At 38.5% G+C, this 23,110-nt stretch overlaps 1 protein-coding gene across 16 annotated transcripts in view; it reads right to left on the bottom strand.

The window, feature by feature from the left end:
• The window catches only part of COL25A1 (collagen type XXV alpha 1 chain), a 264,348-nt gene that overhangs the window by 10,804 nt on the left and 230,434 nt on the right, over positions 1–23,110 (bottom strand). For 5 of the 16 annotated variants that reach the window (XM_071742670.1, XM_071742675.1, XM_071742669.1 and 2 more), the window contains exons 22-34: positions 20,653–20,676; positions 19,188–19,232; positions 18,056–18,100; positions 17,674–17,754; positions 16,905–16,967; positions 14,905–14,955; positions 14,635–14,661; positions 12,402–12,464; positions 10,238–10,273; positions 9,364–9,417; positions 4,550–4,603; positions 3,321–3,347; positions 2,514–2,567 (exon numbers count right to left, since the gene is read on the bottom strand). In XM_071742670.1, the coding sequence (XP_071598771.1) occupies positions 2,514–2,567; positions 3,321–3,347; positions 4,550–4,603; positions 9,364–9,417; positions 10,238–10,273; positions 12,402–12,464; positions 14,635–14,661; positions 14,905–14,955; positions 16,905–16,967; positions 17,674–17,754; positions 18,056–18,100; positions 19,188–19,232; positions 20,653–20,676 (624 nt within the window). Of the gene's footprint in view, positions 1–884; positions 2,568–3,320; positions 3,348–4,549; positions 4,604–9,363; positions 9,418–10,237; positions 10,274–12,401; positions 12,465–14,634; positions 14,662–14,904; positions 14,956–16,904; positions 16,968–17,673; positions 17,755–18,055; positions 18,101–19,187; positions 19,233–20,652; positions 20,677–23,110 lie in introns of those variants that run through there. The other 11 variants (XM_071742664.1, XM_071742667.1, XM_071742666.1 and 8 more) reach the window with 4 other exon arrangements.

Consider the following 23,110-nt stretch of genomic DNA (forward strand, 5'->3'; position numbering starts at 1 on the left):
AATTGTAAGGAATGGAGGTAGAAGGAGAAGGAAGGAATGCCCCTTTGGAAAGACAGATGGATTTTGGTGTAAATAGACATTTAACTAGGTCCACACCAGAGCATAAAAACCCATTAATGAGCATAAAACAAGTCTTTACACAATTTAAAAATAACTGTATCGTATTTTAAAAAAGGAAAGCACCTCGTTCATTTAATACCACAGCATACTTGACACATTCAAATGAAGACACCTTTTCCATGAGCAAATCATACTGCAGCCAGGACACTATAGCAGCAAAGTTTCTTGTCTATCTTTTCTGTGTGCCAAAAAGTCACAGGATGGTATTTAGGAAAACAGCAACCCAAACATTACCTTTCTGTACCAAATTGTAAGATTGTGATGTAAAAAAAGAAATCCCCACAAGTCAGGAACTGAAAGTTGGCTAAGTTTTCATCTTCAAACTACAAATCTAACAGCATAGCACAGTTTAGGGCCAAATCTCATATTATTTGTGTTCAGTGTAACACAAACATATTTGCTGTGAGTGTATCCAAGAACAGTGCATGGACACACTCCAAAAATTATTTTGAAAGTGGACAGTACAGTTTGGTTTCTGAGTCTTTTATTTTTAGTAATTTTATTTCTCTAATCTGTGTTTCAGGTGAGCAGATTTAAACTATTTAAACTTCCAGTCTTGCAGGGCAAACCTATGCTCCAGTCAAACCAATGCCATCTGTGTAAAGATCAGTCTGGATTTCCTGAGTACTTTACTTTTTCCATGGGCTGAGTTCTTGTCTCTCAATCTTCACCTCCTTACCCTGAACTATAGAGATCCACGGGAGATACAAAGCATCTACATCTGATTTTTAAAAAAAATCCTACATGAAGATTTTTTTAAAAATTCCTTCCTGCCCTTCCTTAGTGCCTTGAGGAATAGATATTTGTGGCACTTCATAAAACTGTTATGGTTGGAAAAATCTCCATTCCTCACAGATTTTATCTTTTGCTGAGTGTAGGGGGAAAAGGCTGCTGTCTTCCCAGCCACTGTTGGGATACATCATACTCCACTGTCAATATTTATAGCAAGAGACACAACTCCACATTTGGGATCAGGGCCCCCTTCCCTCCCTTTTCCCACAACATGACCTCTAATTTTTGTGGAAGGTTATTCCTTTTCTAAAGCAATTTTTTTTTTCCTATCCATGCAACTTGAAAATACAAAATTAATTGTACAAACCTTCTTCATGCTGAGTGCTCCTGGACTCTAATTTTATATGACTTATTACAGCTAGAACACTTAAAAAATATTTTTACAGCCAAGTTAAGCAGACATTATAATGCAAACACTGACTTGCTTTCACTGTAGCAGAACTACTGACACACTAAAATAAAATCATCAGTCTAGGACTCATCTCAAACTGAAAAAGTGAAGAGTTATTCCTGCCTGCCATAGCATGCCTATGAAAAAAACAGTGTCACTGGATCTCAATAGAATTACCATCTGCAGGATTCCAGGAACCTCACCAGAACTGATTAGAGAAGGGTGATAATTTTTTTTTTTTTTAATTTTCTGGACACAACCCCTCTAATGTATCCCAGCATGAGAACATGGTGTTAGGGTCATTCTCTCTGGCATTTACTGTAGCTCATTTAGCACAGGTTGGCCATTTTGCCAGCCATCTATCCAAATTATCAGTGACATCTTTCTACTGACAACTGCTCTCAAAACCAAAATCTGATTGCTTGTGATGGACAGACCCAGAGCCTTTGGCAGCAAGCAAGAGCTCCCCATTCATTGGGATTACTCTGCCAGGTCAGACACTGCCTTTATAATATTCACAGAGCATCTGCTTAAGCAACAGTTGTTCTGCAAAAATCAGCACCTGCCCAGTGATCTCTGAGCTCAAAATAAGCAATATTAGAAGGGACAGAAGGGAAAGAACACATTTCATGGTACCCTTATCAATGCATTTAGTCCTAAATTCTTTTTACTAAACATATTTCCAAGTTGCTGTGTCTGGATCATGAAAATGAAGTTAGGTTGTTTCTGCCAGCTTCACTGTCTGGTGAGTTTACCAGGTTGGTATTGTACATGATTTAATTTCAATCCACAAGTACCACAAAGTAATTAATTATAAATCAGACATTGCCAAAAAACTCCCAAGTTTAAACAGATCCTGTTCTTATCCATTTGGTGTGGGACAGGCAGCAGGCACAGGCATGGTACACAAGGATCAACAGTTGTATAACTGCACACACTGCCAAGGAACAGAACTGTGGATTTTCAACAAGCTTAGGATGAATTGGAGAAAATCAGACTAAAAATAAGCAGTGCTTTTGGACATGTTGACATCACTAGTTCCATGCATAAATTTCCATGTTTTTTCATGATTTTGCTTAGCATGGATCTCTGACCTGCCTTTTGGCACACAGTAAAAACAAAGATAAGTTTCAAGGGGACAACTTATAGCACATAGACAGCAGAACTGACTAAGCTGAGCAATCAAGCAACACAGCAACACTATGGTCACCTTTTCTCCCTTTTCTCCTATATCACCCTTTTCTCCTCGAGGACCAGGGAAACCCTATAAAAACAAAATGGACAAGGTAGATCGACTTTTATTCACATGCAGGTTAAGCTTTCAAATACTCTTGGAAAACAGAAAAAAAAAAAAGATGATTTCACTACATGCTTATCTGAATACGTGAGCTCTGTGTGCACACATGCATGCACACAAGAGCATGTGAGACCACAAATGTCACAGTGTGTTTGGTTGAGCCATTTTGCCAGCAATGGAAAGCAGTCATAGAACTCCAAATCATAACAGCCCATGCTATGTAGCATATGAACATTTTGTAAAAGGCTCCTGCAAGTTAGGGATTTCACTGCAAGGCTAGAGGAAAAAGCTTTCAGCAAGTCCTTTTAGCATGCCAAAGGAAACACCAATATTTTGAGACATATCACTGCTTCTGGGGTGATGATGTCTTTAAATAGGATCAATTTACTTAACCAAATATTAGTGACTCCTTGTTCTTCTACTACTCAGTCACAAGCATGAGTATTTCCTTACCAAGCACAGATTTTCAGCCTACTGACTTCCAAAAGGCCAACTACTTGTGTTACTAAGCACTAGACCTGGTGGGGCCTGCTGGTAAGGGCTGCCCTTTGCATCATCTTTGTCCTTTTATCAGAGAGAAAGAGCACCTGCAGCTTTTAGCAGCTCTCTGTATGCACTGCATGCACACTAAATGGAAACAGAGGTGTTAACCCAGTAAGCTCATTTCTTGCAAGATGCTTACCTACCATTAAGAGTGCATTGGTCATACATATTACTTACATCAAGGCCAGGCTCTCCATCTTTGCCCTGCCAAAGAACCATATAAACTACATTAGCAGCTGGCCCTAAGCTGGGGTGCCCGTGGCCACCTTGGTGCCACCTTGGTGCCACTCTTCCCTGCTCTCTCTCCACAGGGGACGTTGCAGAGGCTGGATGGGCAGCATTGCCATTGGAGAAGGACATTTCTGTCAGTGTTTAACATTTCCAGGAACTGATAACTTGACTGTAAAATTTTTTTCCTAATCTGTAAAGCTTTGTTTGCCTGCAGATTCCAGGAGCAAGCTGGAGATAGAGAAAAGCTGATCATTTTTCATTTTTAATTCACAGGAAGTGGAAACACAAATTGGATTTCTTTTTGATTTAACTCCTGAAAGTGACCCTCAGATAAATGTATGCTGCAGTCTAATTTAACACTCCATGGAGCCTGCAAACTCTCTCTAGTCATTGACTCCCAATTCAATTAAACCACAAATCTGTATTCTAACTTAGATTAATTCATTAAGCACAGTAGAGTGGTGAGGGGATGGAAACACTGCAAGTCTCTTTCAGAGGCTGGTTGTGCCTGGCCAAGCACATTTACATGGCTTTCCTTGTGTCAAGGTATGGAACAGACATCTGTATGTACACACCTGACCCAGTCATCAGCAAAGAGAGCAAATAAACTGATTTTATTTGGGCTGTCTTCATTAGGCCAAAGAAAGTTCTCACTCACACTTTAGAAACAGATAATATAATGCAAGTGACTGATTTAAACCATACCAACTCCACCTGTGAATGATCCACAGTGAATTTCTCAAAACAATTCTGAGCACAGAAATGAAAACAAAACTGATCTCTGATGTGAGAAAAAAAACAAAAATGTAATGGCCAAGTAGCCTTCAGCATGGAAATCCAAGCACATTATTGATCTGATGAAAATCACAGCCTTCCACAGTTCATCCTCAAGTCCTGCCACTCTCACATTGTCCCCAGACAGCAGAAACAGGAGGACTTCCAGGCTGGATTTCCTCTCTCCTGCTGGTTCATGCCAGGTCTGTTTTGCTACTTTTGCATGATAGGTAGGAATCTGAGATATGGACCAGTCAGTGACCTTGGACTGCCAGGGATTATTATCTGTCTTTGCCTTTTCCAACTCATTGTACTGCTAGGTGAAAAGCAGTGATCAAGCACACAAAGTTTAATCAAGGAGTGATGAAAAGTGCAAGGGGTACAAACTGGTTGCAACTTACAGGCAAGCCGTATGGTCCTCTGGGTCCAGGCTCACCTACAGTTCCCTTTTCACCCTAAGAAGAGAGAACAGATCAAGCAAACAAAATCATTGTCTCTCTTAGAAATTATCTACCAACTGCTTTAGGTAAAAGTTTGTGCATTCCTAATTAATTTGAGTGAAAAATATCCAAGCTAAATTACTTTCATTAAACGATAAAAAAGGTGAAGGGAAGGTGTGTACTACTTTTTAGGCAAAGTTACTTCCCAGGCATATGATACTACATTAAAAAAGCCAAACACGAGCAACTGAAAATATTTTTCAAACTGAACTTGCACCAGTTTCAAGTTCAAGCTGGTAGCAGCTGCAACATTGCACTCAGTAAAAACCAATGTTGTAATGAAAAAAAACTGAGGATACACAGCTTCTAGCTCCAGCACACCAGCTGACATATGGAACAGTGACAAATAATAATGTGTCAATAAAACTTGTATTTAAGCAGACAATTAACAAAGACATTGTGAAGATTACCCCATGTTGCTAACCTCTTTATCAGATTCTAGGCAAGGGATGCCCATCTTTAATTAAATGCCCTATAAATCAAAATTGTAGTGATGTGCAAGACAAACAACTTCAGAGATTACTCCAGAAGTTTGGTCTCATTCTGCACTAAAATCCAAGGAAAAATTACCAGTTTGTAGAGGGATGGCACCAAAATAATTTTACAACCTTAGTACAGAGCAAACTTTTCCCAATGAAAGAAAATTCTGAGATGACAAATTTCAGGCTGACAGTCATAATCCTTTTTGCTTTCCAGTTGCTCTTCATCAACTCTTCGTTATTTACTATTTACTATGAGTTATTAATTAATCACTGTATTACTAAAAGCACAAGACAGATGTAGATGTGTGTCTGATTATTTAATAGCAGTAAGCATCAGCACAGCCACGTCCCTTAGCACAGCACTTGAAATGAGCTGCTAAGGCTCAGTTTTATTGACTGGATAAAAGGAAAAAACAGGGCACCAGAATCAACTGGGTGTGAACATGTTGAATAATCACAGCCATAAGGAGTTCTTCAGACACTGACATTTGGCCTGGTTTAGATACTGCATACTTTCCCATAAGCAGGCCCTATACAGACCCTGTCTGTACTCACTCCACTCTTCTGGTGATTAGATGTGCAGTGTCTGATCTTTCTGGATTCTGTTAATCTCCAGACATTTCTGAGCAGAATTTTAGGCTGGATGTCCTTGCAGAACAATATTGGGAAGTAGCAGCTGATTTTCAAAACATTAAATCCCTTGCAGCTTGAAAACTTTCTGCTGAGACAAAACTAATGTGCTGATTTATGTACATAACTGTTTGATCACTACTGGAAATATGTCAAGACTAGTTAAATATCTTTTTTTTTTTTTTTTTTTTTTAATCTTCAACGGAAAAGACAACTGTACAGAAGTCCTCTCAAGACAGGTCTGTAATGTTGCTAAACATATGGTAAATACAAAGATACCAATTGTATCAGTCTAGAAAATTATCTGTAATGTAGCAATAAATTTAGAGAAATGTATCTCATGGGTTTTTTTTTTGCCCCCAATACAGAGCACATGCTGCAATGTGTTTGGAGTATCAAGATGAGGTCCTGAATGTTTATAGATTATCCAAGACTGATGGACTGTCACAGGCACACTGCCCTCAGCCACCAGGCTGAAGCATTTCCTTCAGGGAAACATATTCACAAACTTCAGGAAGGTTTTAATATCTTTTTGTGAGACAATTCACCAGTGCCCAAAGACCAGAAACCACAGGCTTTGGTTTTGCCTCCTATTTCACTTCAGTCTCCTCAATCATGGGCAAGTAAGAGCTGCCTAATGCCACCTGCATTAATGAGGCTGTGTAATTGGTGTCCCCATTCAGACTGATGTGGAGATTTCATAACATTGTTTACAAACATCTTAACCAAATTCAAGACTTTGCATTTTCCCTCCCAATCCAGAACATGTGCAGTGATAATGATGATTTATTGTTGCACGACACATCTGAGAGGCAAAAGCAAGCTCAGAAGTCTTTGCCATCAAGGTGAGAGTTTCAGGAAATTATATTTTCTTTCTTTTTTTTATTTTAGCCTGTTTTAGGCTGACAAGAAGCTGGATCCATGTTATACCTGGCACTGCCTTTCAGGTTTTCGTGGCCCCTTTCACTCACTGTAGTTTAACAAATTTATCTGTTAATCAATGTTCTCTGTTTTCTCTCAGGAAATATATCAGTGAGATTAATAGATATGCAGCCAGATTCAGAGGCCCATTGAGAGCAATTTTTCCATTGAATGAAGATGGTCTCAGCAGAAGCTCTCTAAGCACCTGGCAAAATGGTATTTTCAATAGTTGAAGAACTTATTAAGGACTTATGACACCAGCCTAATAAATTATATTAATTCACTCTATTAATTACTATTTCTGTTTCTACCCCCAAAAAAATAATGCACAAATCCACAGTACTGGGATGTTCACCATTATCATACTTTGAGAATTCTTAAGTCCTGTGTGAGCTTTTAACAACCAATGAAAAATTTATAAAGTTTAGAGAGAAAATTTCCCTGTTAAGCTCATATGGTCAATTAATAGTGCATTTGTTCTAAAATTCATGTTTTCCTGTTTTCTAGTGACATGCAACATTTTATTAATATAACCTCTCACCATCTAAATAAGCTTTGTGAAAAGACTGATGTTTTCTATTTTAATTAAACAGATAAACTGGAAACCAACCAACCAATCCTCATTTGAACAGCAATCTGTTCTACCTAAGAAGAATAATTAAGCATTGCCTCAAAAGCAGCCTTTGCAACAATGAACCCATAGAAGAAATCCCTAGGCTTCAGTCTGATGATATTTGCTTTCCTTAACTTTAAGGTGACATAAACATACAGTGACCACCAATTTATAAATATTTTTCTTAAATCAGGTTGGTTTTCCACATTTAAAATAATGTGCATTAAAAACCATGGTTATGTTTTTAAACCCAGTGCCCTTCTAGGTTAATACTTGGCCCAAAGTTTTTCTTATCAGTATGGGCAAGATGTGATTCTGTGCAATATCAAGCAGTGGCACTATGCACCATTTTTAATTAAGAGGTGAAGATTGAAATCTTGCAGGCAGAAATGTTTCCCACCTGCTTTCACAGAAACAAGTGCAGCAGTTGCAAATGCAAGTTGTAAAGCTGCATTAAACCCACATTATTTGTTATTTAGATAAAGAGGTATATATCAGTGCCAGACATCTGTCAGATAACCCTACTACAAACAACTTTTTTTCTCTGAAACAGTACTGAATAATTAAGTGAACAATTACAACAATAATCTTGTTAATTGACTGCCTGGCATAAAACACCTTCCATCTTTCTTCTGAACTTCCTCCCATTCATTTAGCTACACAGAAAAGGGTGGGTGTGCAGGAATTTCTTGCACACCTTAATTTCTGTTTCTTTGCAAATCTGTCCCTCTGTGCTCATGCAATGATTGAACTGATTTACATCACAGCAGTTCCTGTCCCCTTTATAACTATTATTTGTCCACAGCCATGGCAGGGGGGATTCTAGGTCCAGCTGTGTGACTTATTACAACCTTGGGTACTCCCATCAGAGAAAACAATTGTAATTATATTCCATATACTAGAAAAATAGTTCCTATTATTGCACAGTGCTTTTGAAAGAAATTTCAGCTGGTAGTGCATGCATACATTCCTCAAGATAAAAGCTCAAGAATAAAATGTAGAGCATTTATATGTGCTCCTACATGTACAGCTCATCTAATTTCATGAAGTTCAGAAGATGATGTTTATGTTTCACAGTGATGTTAAAAAAAAAATACAATCTGTTCTCCTTGGAAAAAAGACTTGAATATGTAATCCCCTAGGAAAAAAAAGAAAAATACCCAAGTTCTTCAGGCAGTTAGCTAGTCTGAGTGGTAACCACAGTGAACTGTTCCTATTTTGGACTCTGCTGCATGTCTTGTCTTTATGTCTCAGCACAGAGTTCTGTAAAAATGAATCATCAAGTGACACGTACCTTTCTCAGATGAACTGCTGCTAGAGCTGACTGGACCTGTGCCATATGGCAGCATCCTTAATACAGCAAGTCTGAACTCATTTTAGCACAGCTGTTTTCTTAAAGGAAGAAATTCAAAAAGACAAAATTCTGGGCTGCCAAATACTTGGAGATTTGAGTTAGCATAAAGTCCCATCTTGTTTTGTGGTACAAATTGATGGCTGTATTGTTAAAAAAGACAAAGTCATGGGTATCCTTTTTCCACTGGAGAAAATTTACTTTGATTATTTAAAATTAAATAGGGGGGATCCTATCTGCTAAGCTTTAAAAATAGAGGAACAGTTTAAGTTTTATAGAGCTTAGAGAATTTCTTCGAGATAAAAACATTTAAATACAAAGAGGAGAGAAACACTAGGGTTTTTTTTGCCACTGCCTAAGTCTATAAACAGATCACACTATCTTCTTTTGTCCTGCTTTGTTCTCTCAAGCTGTTTACACCAGAAATGAAACCAACCAAAATTATGTTCTCTGTAGCACCATGAACTTGAAAGCCCTGTGAGTTTCTCACTGATTTGTCATTACAAAGCTCCTTTGAAGTACAGGAGTTATAAAATCAACATTTAAACTGATTAATGTGCATGTAACTAAAAGACATGAAGAGTTCTGGGCTGATCCTTAGGCAGCTGAGATACCATTCTGCTTGGGAACATTTAGGCACACTATGTAAGTAGCCATGGGACATTTTGCCACTGCAGCAGCTGCTTCCAAAAGAAAAATACATGGAATTTATACTTACTCTGTCTCCTTTAGGACCTGCAGGGCCATGGGGACCAACTGGGCCATCTACACCCTACAAAAAGAAACCAAGAAGGTAAGAGAAAGGTTCTGTTCTTACAAGTCTTTAGTTTTAAGAGGTGTCTTCTAGCCAAGAACTAACATGGAATCAGTCTTCACTAGTTGAAAATGCAGATTTAATTGTGATAGGATGTGGCCAAGCAAATCCATTTGGCTTTCAAACTCCACTCATGAGCTCTCATGTTATCAGGTAACTCATACTTTTTTCTAGTTGGAATTTATTCATGGAATATCTTCAAATTTATATAGAGTTTGAATTTATTAAAATAACAAGAATGAAAGATTTTTTTTAAAAAAAGTTGATTATTTTAAAAATTGAAATGTCAAGCTGCAAAGGGGAAACACCTGCTGCAGTGATTAGTGGGAGACTTACAGAAGCCTTCAGATACATAAATCCACTCTTTTCACTTTATTAATTTCTTTATTAGTATATATTTAGCATTTCTGTTAAACGCCTGCAGCAGAGCCCCATCTGCCTCCTTTTCACTGATTCCATATTAGCATTAAATAGGGATGATTCCCTGTGTAAACCAAATCCCTAACATGGAAAACAAGCCCCCTAACCAAGGCAGTTATCAAAGCCAAAACTAAACTGCCTTTTTTTTTAGAGGAATATCTCCTTCTAGAGAGCATTACATCCTCCTTCCCCCACACTGTCCTAAGAACCTGCTCCAAGCCCCATCTCATCCAGCAGGGGAACTGCCTCTGGTGTTTGGTCTTCCATTTTCCATGCCAAAACCATCTGAGCTTGGCTTGGTGGGGAGAAGACATGGACTCGAGCAACAAGGAGAGACAGAGAAAGACAAGGGACTCACCCGGGCTCCTGGCTTTCCGTCTAAGCCAGATGCTCCCTGTGGTTAGGTGGAAGCATGGATGATGGGTACAACACCAACGACAAGAAGGTGAGATTAGTAAGTGGTGAATAAACATCTTTCAAACGTACAGTAGGAGGTGTGACAGGGGGTCTGGAACGGGTCTCACGTGACTCACAGCATGTTAGTTAAAAATATCACATAAAACATCAAGAGCCTGATTCTGAGCTCATCATCATCACTGGCCTGCCTTAACATCACAGTGGTTTAGACCAGAATAAAGTCAAACTACAGGAGTGCTAAGAACACCAGATTTTAGGGTGGTTTTGAGCCTTACCACACAAATATTTACTTGGCAGTGAGTGCTTTCTGATTTGTCAATAATTACAATACTGAATACTACACTCCACAAAAATGAACATTAAGTGTGATAAGAAGTGTTTAAGTGCAAGAATATCACATCATGCAGCCAGCAAAACCTGGCTCCTGACTACAATGGCCTCATTCATTTCCAAGACCCCGGGCCATAATCACGTTTCCTGTTTTCCCAGTAACCTCCCAGTTCAGAGCACAGTCAAGGGCTGGGGGGGGAGGCAGCACCCTGAACGCCCCCGCTCTTTGCTTCAGCATCCTCGGGGACGGGATGACCTCTGCTGGATTTTATGGGAATAACAGAGCAGCAGCAAAAAGCCTGTTGGGACTCCCCCAGAACTGCTGGGAAGTCGTGTTGGGGCTAGGGGGATCAAAACTCTTTGGGATGGAGGGAAAAATCTGAGGGAAATAAAACAAACAGCTCCCACCCCCCAAAAAATCCCCACAGAACCCCAAAAACAACAAGAAAAAAACCCAAACAAACAAAAAAACCCCAAGCAAGCAAACAAAAAAGAGCCCCCCAAAACGAAACAAAAAACCCAACTAACAAACCCCTCACCCTTCCCCCCCCCCAAAAAAAAATAAAGCGAGAAAGAATAAAAACTTTTAAAAACCTAATTAACAGTGGCAATGAGCTGTTTTTAGAAAGTAAAAACGTTTGGACTTCACTCCTTAAAATGACATTTAGGAAAAGGAATAATCAAAATATAAATTTGAAAAACTAGTGGTGTATTTTGCATGGTTTGGCAAATTTCTGGTAAAAATGTTCTTCCTTTTAGCTATTTTAAGGGTGTTGGCTCAGACCTCCAGTGCTCCCTCTCTTCACTGTTGTAACTCTCAATTTGAAAATGATCTTTTTTTCCCAAATAAATTAAAATTTTAATTGAAGCTGACCTTGACCAAAGGTCCAGAACATAATTATTAAAAATATTAATCAGAGGGGTTTGAGTTCCTTTGGGTCAACTAAGGCTTCTCCTTCCATTTTACTATTAACAATTTAAACACATGGAGTAATCCTCACCTTAAAAAAAAACACCAAAAACAGGGAAAAAGAATGATTTTTGTGAGGAAAAAATAAAACTAACTTTTCAGAGTGCTTTCAAACACGCAAAGTAAGCACATGAAATATTTTCTCTTTTGTTAGTCTAAATTTTAGGAACCATAATGTTCCCCCATGAAAGTTTTTTAAGGTACTGTGTTTCTTTGTAAGACAAATTTTATGCCAAACACTCAGAATGGAAATTTTCTAAAGAACAAGGCAAAAGGAACAATCCACCATCCCTGATGATGAAAGAAAAACAAAACAAAATTCTCTAAATCTATTTTTAATCCTATAAATCTATTAAATAAATCCTTTAATCTATTTTATCCTCAGATTTTTTTATTATTATTATTAATTTTTCTTTTCAAATTTTTTTTTCCACAGCAGAAGTGCAAACAGACAAAGTATAACTGAAAAGACAAGGGGAAAGGGGGGATTCCTGTTTTAAGGCAAACACCATACAACATTTAAATAACAATATCACTAATGCCATGGGGGTGATGGCATCTTTTTGACAATTAAACACTTTCAACTGACACATAAAAAAACCAAAACCTGACAGGACTGGGTGTCACAGGACATTACTTTGGAGGACAGCACAGATTTTGGGGTAAAACAAACCAAGACTCAGGCTCTGTCCTGACATGGTATATTCTGTGTCTGCTGCTGAGGACACCAGAGTTGTTCATCAGGGGGAGAAAGAGAAGTTTGCAGTTTGCACTGAGATTGAATAGTTGGGGTTTTTTTACTTACTGGAAGACCAAGGGGCCCTCTGTCACCCTTCAATCCTTTAAGACCATTTAACCCTGGTTCACCCTAAACGTAAAAGTATAAATGCCAAATTTTTGGTGCTATAAAGGGTGTTTAAGCTGGGATAAAAGAAGCCAGTCTCAGAAATGGCTGCAAATTCCAGTTTGAAAGAAGGAGACAGAATCAACCTTCTCAGCCTGCTGGTGATTTACATACTGACACAGAACTGAGAAAATGCACTTGGGAGGTGCCTGCTGGAGATTTAAAATCTGTGTTTTAAAAAAAAAGCTACAGGATACTTATGAGTAACAGATTCTTTTGAATCTTTTCTTAATAATTATCACCATAGTTAGATGGTTTGAATTAAGCATAAGTTTCAGGGGCTTTTGTAAGTTCCTCAAATCCCATAAACCACTCTGTGCAGATAATTTAAACTGAAAGAAAACTTTCAGAAAAAAAAAAAGCCTCAGAACTGCAGGTTTCTACAGTGGGATCTCCTGAAAAAGACATTTCTTTTGTAAGGAAGCAGTATTTTTTCTCACAGCAAACTGGAATTTGCAGCAAAATCTTACATAAAGATATCTTAAACCTTTAAGCATACATAAATTAAACAGGAAAAAAAAAAGAAAAAAAGCAGTATAGGTTAATGCCAACCTATTTGGGAGGTCCATAGTTTTTGTGTTCACAAGCAGAGAAGTTTAAACAAGGTAAGAAATGGCACTTGTCTTGTAATTGCTAAATTATGCATAGGCTGTTACACTAAATATCACTAAGAGGATAATGATGGGCTTTGGGCTGTCAGCAAATCATTCGTGCATCATGGAAAATTACCTCAGCATGAGGGCTACCCAGTCAAAAAGAGTGGTGACCATTCCTGCCTCTCTTGGGAAAGAGAAATACATGGGCATTTCATCCAGCTGCAATCCCCCCCTACTTTTCCCTTTGATGCATTATGTTACCTTACATCACATTCACACTAAAAAAAAATTAAATAATCTGATTAGAATCTAGTCTGCTGCTCTAAATTAATCTCTAGACATCATCTGCTTGCTTTGTACCCTGCCTAAGCAGCTGTTTCTTCGTGCTTTTGCAAACTTGATGTGACTTTCAGAGTGGTAGCACTGAAAAAGCTGAAGTTTTGGAAACAGAGCTGATAAATCTCACAGAATGCTGAGACTCTGGCCAAAAGCCTGAGGTAAGGCAGGCCTGGAGCTAGGATGGAACAGATGACTTCAAAAAATGATTTATGACTCAGGCTTCTTGCACCAAGGTAACACAAACCATCTCGTAATGATTCAAGCCTGTGATTTTCTCTCTAAGTCCTTAAAGAAACAAACCCCAGAAGCTAAACCAAAGGAAACCCCTCCTTTTCTTATTCTTTGAGAAAGGGGCATGTGATGAGGGAGTCTCAGTGATTAAAATCACAGAACCACAGAATGTTAGGGCTTGGAAGGGACCCTGAGAGATCATCAGTCCAACCCCTCAAGTGATAATGCCCAACAAAGCCACTGAGCCTAATGAATGCCATGATAATAGTGTCACAGGGAATTTTAGTTTACTGGTGATTACTGGTTTAAAACACAAATTAAAATATTCAAACTATATGAAAATCCCCTTCCCTGAGCTGTTTTCATGGGCTTGCAGAGTCCCTACAGCCTACCTTTATGTACTGTGCTGTGCAAAATATTCAAATAATATTTCAGACCTGCCTGATCAGGGACTCCAGGTTGGAAAACAGGACAGCACACACATGAGCTTATGCTGGGGAACTTGGATAATGTGTGAAGGAAGTGGTAAACAAAGTACCTGGCCCCTAAGAAGGTGGAAAGGCCACTCAGAAGCACATTTTGTACCCAGGAAATGGAGTCGAATAAACTTTTCTCTTTCATCTCCTACTTATTCCAATCTATGTTCAAAAGTAATTCCAATTGCAAGTGCAATTGTGAGTTACTTGCCCATAAATGAGAAGCTAAATAATTTGGTGCCATATCACAAATATTAATAAAAAAAAAATAGATTCAGAACAATGCTCAGGGGAAACACTACTCAGAAACAACCAAGGAAAATTTAGAAAGCTTTTAAGCTACCTGATAATATTAAAATCTGCTTTAAGGTTTAAGAATATCAGAACCATTTATTAAATGAGACATAAGACAAAGCCACATGCATTAAAAACCAAAGCATGACACTTTGCAGACATCAAGAACATGATGATTCCAGACAGCCATTAATTTACCTTTGGGCCAGGCAGTCCATGAGGTCCCTGAAAACAAACACACCATTTGTCACTATGAAAATACACAAGGAATTTTTAAAAGTTTGTTGCTTTTTAAGGGTGCAAGTTGCACCTGTATTTTTGTCTTCTCTGCCAATTTGAAGACATGGAGAAAAGGTGCTAAATCAGGCCCTTTGTAATGGTCACATACTTTTCACTCCTATTAAGAAGGCACTGAAATGACCAAAGGGTTTATGCCCCTTCTAGCCCTGGTTTTCCTCCCAAGCTTACCATAGGGCCTGGAGGCCCATGTGGCCCTGGTGGTCCAGGTGGTCCTATCATCTACAGGTAAAAAACACCAGTGTTAAATCATACAGAATAAAGAACTCCCTCAGAAACACCCCAAGTCAGACTGACCCTTCTGCTGGCAAACACTTGCAAACATAGCAATGCAACAGTGCACACTGACAGCATATCTAGAAAGGGCTTGAGGAACAGGAATTATTTTGTAATAATACCTGAAATGTGGATTAGCCTGTGCTACTTGGCAGCTTGTCTGTCCCTGATTCTTACTTCTAGAGCCTAAGATACACTTTAAGACACTATGGGGAAAAAAATCCCCAGCACTAAAACAAACAGTGCTGAGTAGGGATGCTTGAAATATTTATTATTTTAGGGTGTGTGCTCCCTCGTTGTCTCTGTACTCCAGAATCTAAAGAAATATATGATGATGTGTGATTTTATACCTCAATATTTATGAATGAAAAAGATACTAAATCTGAGCCAGGGGTTGGCATATTTTCTGCCCACTTGTACCAAGAATTCCCTGCAGTCATTAAAAGTGGGAATCAGGTTGCTCAGAGTACAGTGCATGCATCTTCTGTGTTGGTTTCCTATGTTCCTGAACAGAAATCCATGGAAGAGAATTTCAGTGCAATATTTACAGTTTAATATCACCTCTCCTCCTGGGTTTGATCCCACAGGGGTTATTGCACCCTGCAAGGGGGCAGCAGGGATGCTAAATCAGATCTCCAGGCTTGTGCTCAACCCCTCTGCTGCTGAAGAAGCAAAAGTGGCAAGACAGAACTTTGAATCCTAGACAGAGATTCCAGTATCTGTGAAATTTCATGACAACTGAAAGCCTTGCTCACAATGAAAACAGAACAAGATGAATTAGGTCGTGGATTAATTTGTAACAAATTAATTTTCCTTTTAGAGGAAGAGATTTGGAGATGCCATGTGCCCAGCATGTCCTGAGATGGCAGAGGTTCCTGACACCTCCTCAGAGGTTCAGCTCCAAATACTCAGGACATGTCACTACTCACAAGGTAATGGCAATTAATTTCTGCTCTCAGGTTTTCTAATTTACTGGGCTCTGATGATGTTAATCACCACTTTCATAGCAATATGGAATGTATTAGGACCAGACAGAACTAAACACTGCAACTGATACAAATCCACGTTGTATTTTTGAGACTGGAATTATCAGTGTCATTGGAACTGGACATAAAGTACTGACTTTTTTTGTTGCTGTATCATATTTATTATAATGTTTGGCTATTTTAGGACATGTTATAAAGTGTCAAAGAGGAGAAAGAAAGAGCCAAGAAAACTAATACTACAGAACTATAGCATTAAGTATTCTTTCTGCATCTTTTAGACAGTTATTTTATTATAAAGGTACTGTGTGGGGAACTTTTTTCTTTGGTTTGGGGTGGTTTGGGGTTTGTTACTGTTGGTTTGTTTGTTTGTTTTTAAATGGCTTTTACAGTGCTGTGGAAAACCAAGAGAATGTGAGGTTCCTTAAAACCACTCTGTCCTGGGTCCCATGTCACTATACCTGACAGCACCAAAGTCAGACAAGTCTGGTTTTCACTGGACTTTTTGAGACCACCAGAATACAAGGTGCTGAGAGAGATTTGGGTTTGTTCTTTGTTGGTTTATTTTTTTTTCCATTCGTTTAATCTCTCTATTTTATCTTGCATTCTGATTCATTACAGAATCAGGAGGCTTTCATTAAAGTGAGCAGGTCTGTTCATAGGGAGAGAATAGAACAGAACAGGATTATATCTTAAGAATTTCTTAAACAGTATTTAGACCAGACATGCATTCATTCTGAAAAGGGCAAGCAGTTATTCAAAGAAGAAAAAATATTTTGAAAGTTCAAGTGGCAGAACCCTCAAAGGGTGTCAGGAAAGCTCAGTCATGAATATGAAGTATTGTTCAGAATCAAAAGCTGGAGAAACACTGCTGGGCCACTGTGTTCACAGCAACACCACACTGAGACTTACTGAAGGACCTTGGGCACCAGGGAAACCAACTTCTCCCTTTTCACCTTTCACACCATTGGCTCCCTACAAAATTATTACAAAACAGCATTTATAAGTGGCTTTGTTCTTATCAACAATCATCTAGATATGCTAATTTTTACTTGCAAGTAATTATTCATTTAAAGAAGAATCAGCACACGTCTAATAGAATTCCTTTTAAACATTTTTGGAGCTACTTTGTTAATAACTGTTAACTAATGCAAAGGTGTGCTTTTATATTGTCAGCTGCCAATTATGGCATGATTCTATGATGAATCCTTAAGCTGGCACTCCACTCATGATATACTGTACTATGGAAACATATTTTGGAATTGACCTATTTTTACTGAACAATTTTGTTTGTACATTTACATATAAACAGGAATAGAGTCAGTACCTCCCATAAATAGTGATGCATTTGCTCCCCCTCCTCAATTTAAGTCATCTGAAAATCCAGACAAGTGTTCAAAACATAGTTCCTTTCTCCTCCAAGCTACAGTTGCCTGAGTTTGGTCTACACATTATAACTAATCTCTTCCCAAAGCAATATTGTGTTTGACCATAAGTGGAATGATAAGTTCTGACAGTCTTACACCTCCTCCTAGATCAGCTGCAGAACAATCTCAGAATTTTCTTCCCCAGTGCTTTCTGTCCCACTTGCAATTTATCAGCACTGTTGGAAATTCTTGATAGTGGAATGGATAAAAAGTACAAGTATTTTAGCTAAAAGTAAATCATTTCTCATACTCACTGGCAGGCCAGGCAGTCCAATCCCTCCCTTTTCTCCAGGCATTCCAGGGTCACCTGTATCTCCTTTTGAGCCTTTAGGACCCTAAAATATGTACTTATTCAGTGAGTCATGAGCAAAGAAACAGACAACAGAATTCTAGCATTGATCCTACATAGCAGGATTAAGTAATTTTATGGATTAACCTTTGTTATTGATACATAGGAATGCAGCCACTATTAGACTGCAGAGTAAATGCATTAAAATGACATTTTAAAATTACTCTCATCATATTATTATATAAATTATGAAATCTAAGCTACAACTTAAGATCACAGAAATAGACTCCTGAGAAAACCTATGGTTGCTCACACGATGTGCAGCACAGGATTTATGCATAATATACCTGCTCCCCATCAACTCCTGGAATTCCTGGGGATCCCGGTTCACCCTGGAAAAGGGAAAATGCAACTGGTTTGTCCCCGTTGTCCCAAATATTAGAGAAAAGAGGCAGTGCTAAATGAACTGATCAGTAATGTCTAAAAGTGAGTAAATTTTCATAATTTAAAACAACTAAACCAGAGAATATTCTATCAAAAAGAACAGCATATATACAACAGCTTTATACCACAAAGCCATTTCTGTACACTTGACTGTGTATCCCATTCTTACTTTTCATGCAGCAGAATGGACCTGGTTTATCACAATTTCTTTAAATAACATGTATAATGTGATGTATTTCCATATGATACCTTGAATGAGGCCTAAAACTGAAATATCTGGTATTGTTAGAAAAGAAACACGTATTTACTCCTGGAAAAGCTTAGAGTCATTGATAGAAGATGCAATATATCAAGTATTTAAGAAATAGAAAAATTATCTCTGTTAATTTAAAACCAATTTAAGGAGGGTCCACTATCTGCAGCACTTTTTTTTATTATTATTATTTTTTAAAGTATAGACAAATTTACTATTCAGATCCTATAGCACAGTGCAGCATATGGTATTCATTGCCTCTGTGTGGGCTGCTCACTAACAGCTCTGGTACTAAGTGCAGCACCAGCCAGGTGGTAGCAGCAGGCTTGGGTTTGCAGCCAGGCACCCACCCAACATGTGCACGTTTTCATTTTTTCCCTGACATTAAAAATCCTCTGCTCATTTGGGTGGGCACTGCTCTGACACAAACCTTCCTTCCACTCAGACTGTGGCCCCTTGAACACCTCCCACCCAGCCAGAAGTGATGCAGAGGAGCCACTCTCTCTCTGGTGATGCAGACCCATGCAGGAGGTGCTTCTGCCCTGTTTCACTGCTCATGAATTTTGCTGGGTCTCAGTTAAGCATCTGTGTGTGGCAACTAAACAAAACACCTCTTCTGGAGAGCTACATTCTCAAATGTAAAGTTGGAAACACGCCCTGCTTGGTAAAATAAGAGTTAAATATGTTGTACAGGAGGGCTCCATGTATGTGTGTGCATACATCAGTTAAAAAAGCTGAAAATACCTCCACCCTTAAGGTACAAGGGGTAAAATAAAGATCACCTTTGGCCCTTGCAGCCCCTGGGGTCCTGGTGGTCCTGGTGGTCCCTAAACAGAAACACACAAACCACTCAGCATTTTAAATTAATTATTGTCATATAAACACAGACTGAATGCTGATGTAGCTACCACAACAAAATGGGTTAGATTTTTAACACAAAGGGAACCAAGTTAAGGCCAAGTTGCTAATCTAGGTGAACTCTCAACAGACAGAAGGGTACAACAAAAGCCATTGTTAAAGTAACAATGCAGTTCCTATTTTTAATAAAGTCCTGTTGCTCCTATTGGTGAAATGGCAAAGCTCCTCTGAATGGCAGGGAAACTAAAACTCACCTCAGCCCTCACACCCTGATTCAACACAAACCAAACTCAGGAGCCATCTCCAACTGATTGCAGAGAGGATTCTGCTAAAAGAGGGTAAGTGTAGTTGGGGATACCCAACTTTGTGGAATTGCCATGGAATAAGTTGCAATTATTTTTTTCATTTCTAACTGAGGGTATGAACACAGTGTCATGGATCAATTATTGGTCTGGACAGTGCACAGTGGGGATGCTTAAAAAATATATATAAAGGTTTAAAAATCCCTCCTGTTGATACAGCGAGATCATTTGTACAGAGGGACAAACAGCACTAACAGCAATCTTGCAAAGAACTGGAAACAAAAAGAAGAATAAAATAGTACCAGCCCTACATCTGTAAGGGAATGCTGAACCTGCAATAGTGTAGGAATCTTCTAGCCAGTGCTAATATTCTCAGGAATTGTGTCTGGTCTGATGGGGCCTAAACCTCCCCCAGAAATCAGCTGGAGTAGGGGCACCAAACCACTCAGTAATCCACACATTCTGGGGAAGGGTGCTGGATTCATCTTTATTCCTGAGACCTGACAAGATGGGACAGGAGTATTCCTCACACTCAAGCTTTCTAATTAGCTTTACGTATTTATAGATAACTGGACAGACCCTTTTTTCAGCAAATATATCTTGCACGTGGTCTGAAAACTCCCAAAGGATATTTCTTCACAACCTAAATTGAAAGAACTGAATGTCTGCCCTGAAAATAAAGCTGAGAATAGAAAATGATTCGATTCTCATATCCTGCTTCATGTTTTCTCTGGACTCCCATGTAGACACACAGATAGGAACATGTATAATCTGTCCATAATATCCAGTTTGGACATTAAATGCCCAAAAGAGCAATCTGCCTGGCAGTGTCCCTACAGAAATAGTGAGTTTCACTTATTCCTGGCCTCTTCAGTGAGCTGAAGTTTTGCCATGAATTCAGAACTGGTTCCATTGTTGAATGGCTTTCTACAATGGATTCTCTGAGCAAATAAATAAATAAACAGATGTGATGATGACCAGGACTGACACCCAATGCAGACATGCCCTGAGCTGACAGAATTATGAACGTGCAACCACACAAAAAAGAAATTCTCCAACACACAGCAAGTCATGCGACAGGAATTACCGTGACAGTCAGGGTGGCAATCCTCTGTTGGCAAAATATATGAACAAGAAACATCATTACCAGAATTGAACAAGGATGTAAATTTTTCTGCTTTCTACAATTACCATCTCCAAAAAGCCCTATGCTGCACCTAGGAGACATAATGCCTCCAAGAAAAAAAAAAAAAAAAAAGAGTAAAAAACTGTGTTATTTGTAACGTCTGGTGTTGTACCAGCTGTTTGGCTTCTATGGGTATCAGGATTTTACAGAGATGAAGGCTGCAGGTTCTTGTACAATTTTAAGAGATTAAAAAACCAAAAACAAATAAACAAAACAAAACAAAAAAAAAACAAACCCCAAACCAAAAAACCTCACTAAGAAACAAACAAAGGAAAAAAAACCATCAAACTAAATAGAAAACTGACAGCAAAAGTTTTCCACAAGGGTTTTTTAACCATTTTAAGAAAACATGATGAGTTGGTGTTTTAAGTTGAATAAAGGGCTTGCTTTATGTTTTCATCATGGAAAGAGGCAAAACATGTTGACCTGCCATTACTTTTTTTCCAAATAAGAATCTAAATGCAAGAAAGTGTTTAGAAGTATACTGCTCCTTGCCCATCCTTTGCTACAGACTGTGAAGAAGTCCTAAATGGAACAAAAAATGTTTAGCTTAATTAATTCTTTTGCTATTGCCAACAAATATTTGCAAATCTTCTGCTTTAGGCTTTAAAAGAATCCTTATTTGCCAATGCAACAATATGTGCTGTTTTCAAAAATATGGAACCTGCTTCAAAATATTTGAAAAAATGTTCTCTAACACATGACTTTAATACATTGATGCTTTGCATTTTAACAGGAATACAGAAAGCACTTTAAAAATAGTGAGCAAATCAGTTTATCTAGATATGAAAACACAAAATAACCATTGCAAATTAACATTTTCCTGTTCACACTAATGGATTCCTTTTCAGCAGAACATTCACATTTCAGTGTCAGATCTTGGAGTTCCTACAAAAGTTAAACTTTTGAAGCTACTGCCTTTTGACTTAGGAAATTGCACAGTATGGGTCTGAACAGCAGTTTTGATGGAGACATGAATTTTGTATCTGCTCCTCTAGGTGAAAGTCACACACGCTCACCACTGGTCTTGCTTGAACTATGATGATAATTTTAACACTGTCATTTTTTTCAGGGCTGCTGGACTAAGATGTCTTATTCTCCACTGACACCTGAGACTGAGTAGGAGGCAAAGTAACTAAATTTTTCTGAAGCTTCTGGACTGCTTGATGATTTATTACTGAATTCTCAAAAAGCAGACAGGCAGCCCACATCTTACAGACTCTTGTCAGCTTCTTAAATCAGCAAGGTAAATTGAATACAAGTCCATGGCTCAGTGCTGAGCACTCAAAGTTCTCATTTGCTTCTACAAATGAGAGCTGCAAAATCTCAGAGCCCCCAAGAATTTGGCACCAGAAGACTCAGGAAGGGGTGCATCCCATCTGAAAGAACTGAGCTGGATTTGGCAAGGATATTTTTGACTGATCCTATATAATCTTTCTTACACCATCCTTGCACAGCCATTGCCATTAATATTAATAATTTGTTGCTCTGCATCAGAAGGTGATGACACCTGAAAGGATTTACAGTGGGTAAAAGCCTCCTGATCTGTTTCAATCACTGCAATAGGCTTTAGTCCCTTCCTTTTTAAGACTTCTCTTAAGTGTTGCTGCTTTTCTGAGGAAGCTTGAAAGTAACCTTGATGCCAGAGTTAAGATCCAAAGACAGAATAGAGGAGATACAGGGGTGAAAGACCTTTTTAAACCTGTGTCTGGTGACATGCTACATTAACTTCAGGCTACTTGAGGCATCTCAGAGAGTGATTTAAAAGACTGAAAGCTGAGTTTTTGAATTCCCTTAAAAATAAACCAAATGAGACAGATACAATGCTGAGCCTCACAACATGCTGATGTAGATTTCCCCATAGACATCACTCACAATAAAAGCCTGGACTTAGCCTTAATGACAGACAGGCTTTTAGATTTTAGTGAAGGAAGTGAGATTTTTTTATTTTTCAACCAAATGACCAGCCAGCCATATATCCACTCCCACTGTATAAATGAAAGACAAAAAGTTCAGTGGCTTCAGTGAGAAAATGATCAGATGCATAATGAGGGAAATTCAGCCTTCAGTTGCACATAAGCAAACCATTCATTTTGGTGGAGTTACACTGCAGAGAATTTGCATCTGAGTATACTGTAATGTAAATCACCTTGACTGCAATGACATGTGTCACCTTGGTACTTAGCTTTTATGCAAACACTCTTTCTTTCTTTTTCTAACCCCTCTTTAATCCTCCACACTTTCCTGCACACCAGTCAAAATAAGTTTTCTGGAAATGAATAAGTGGGAAGACTGGTGCTTGGTCTATTGAACGTACTCAGGTTGCTGATTGAATCCACAGCTTGCTAATGGAACCAGG

The sequence above is a fragment of the Heliangelus exortis genome, chromosome 4 (assembly GCF_036169615.1).
Source record: "Heliangelus exortis chromosome 4, bHelExo1.hap1, whole genome shotgun sequence".
In the NCBI taxonomy this organism is placed as follows: Eukaryota; Metazoa; Chordata; class Aves; order Apodiformes; family Trochilidae; genus Heliangelus; species Heliangelus exortis.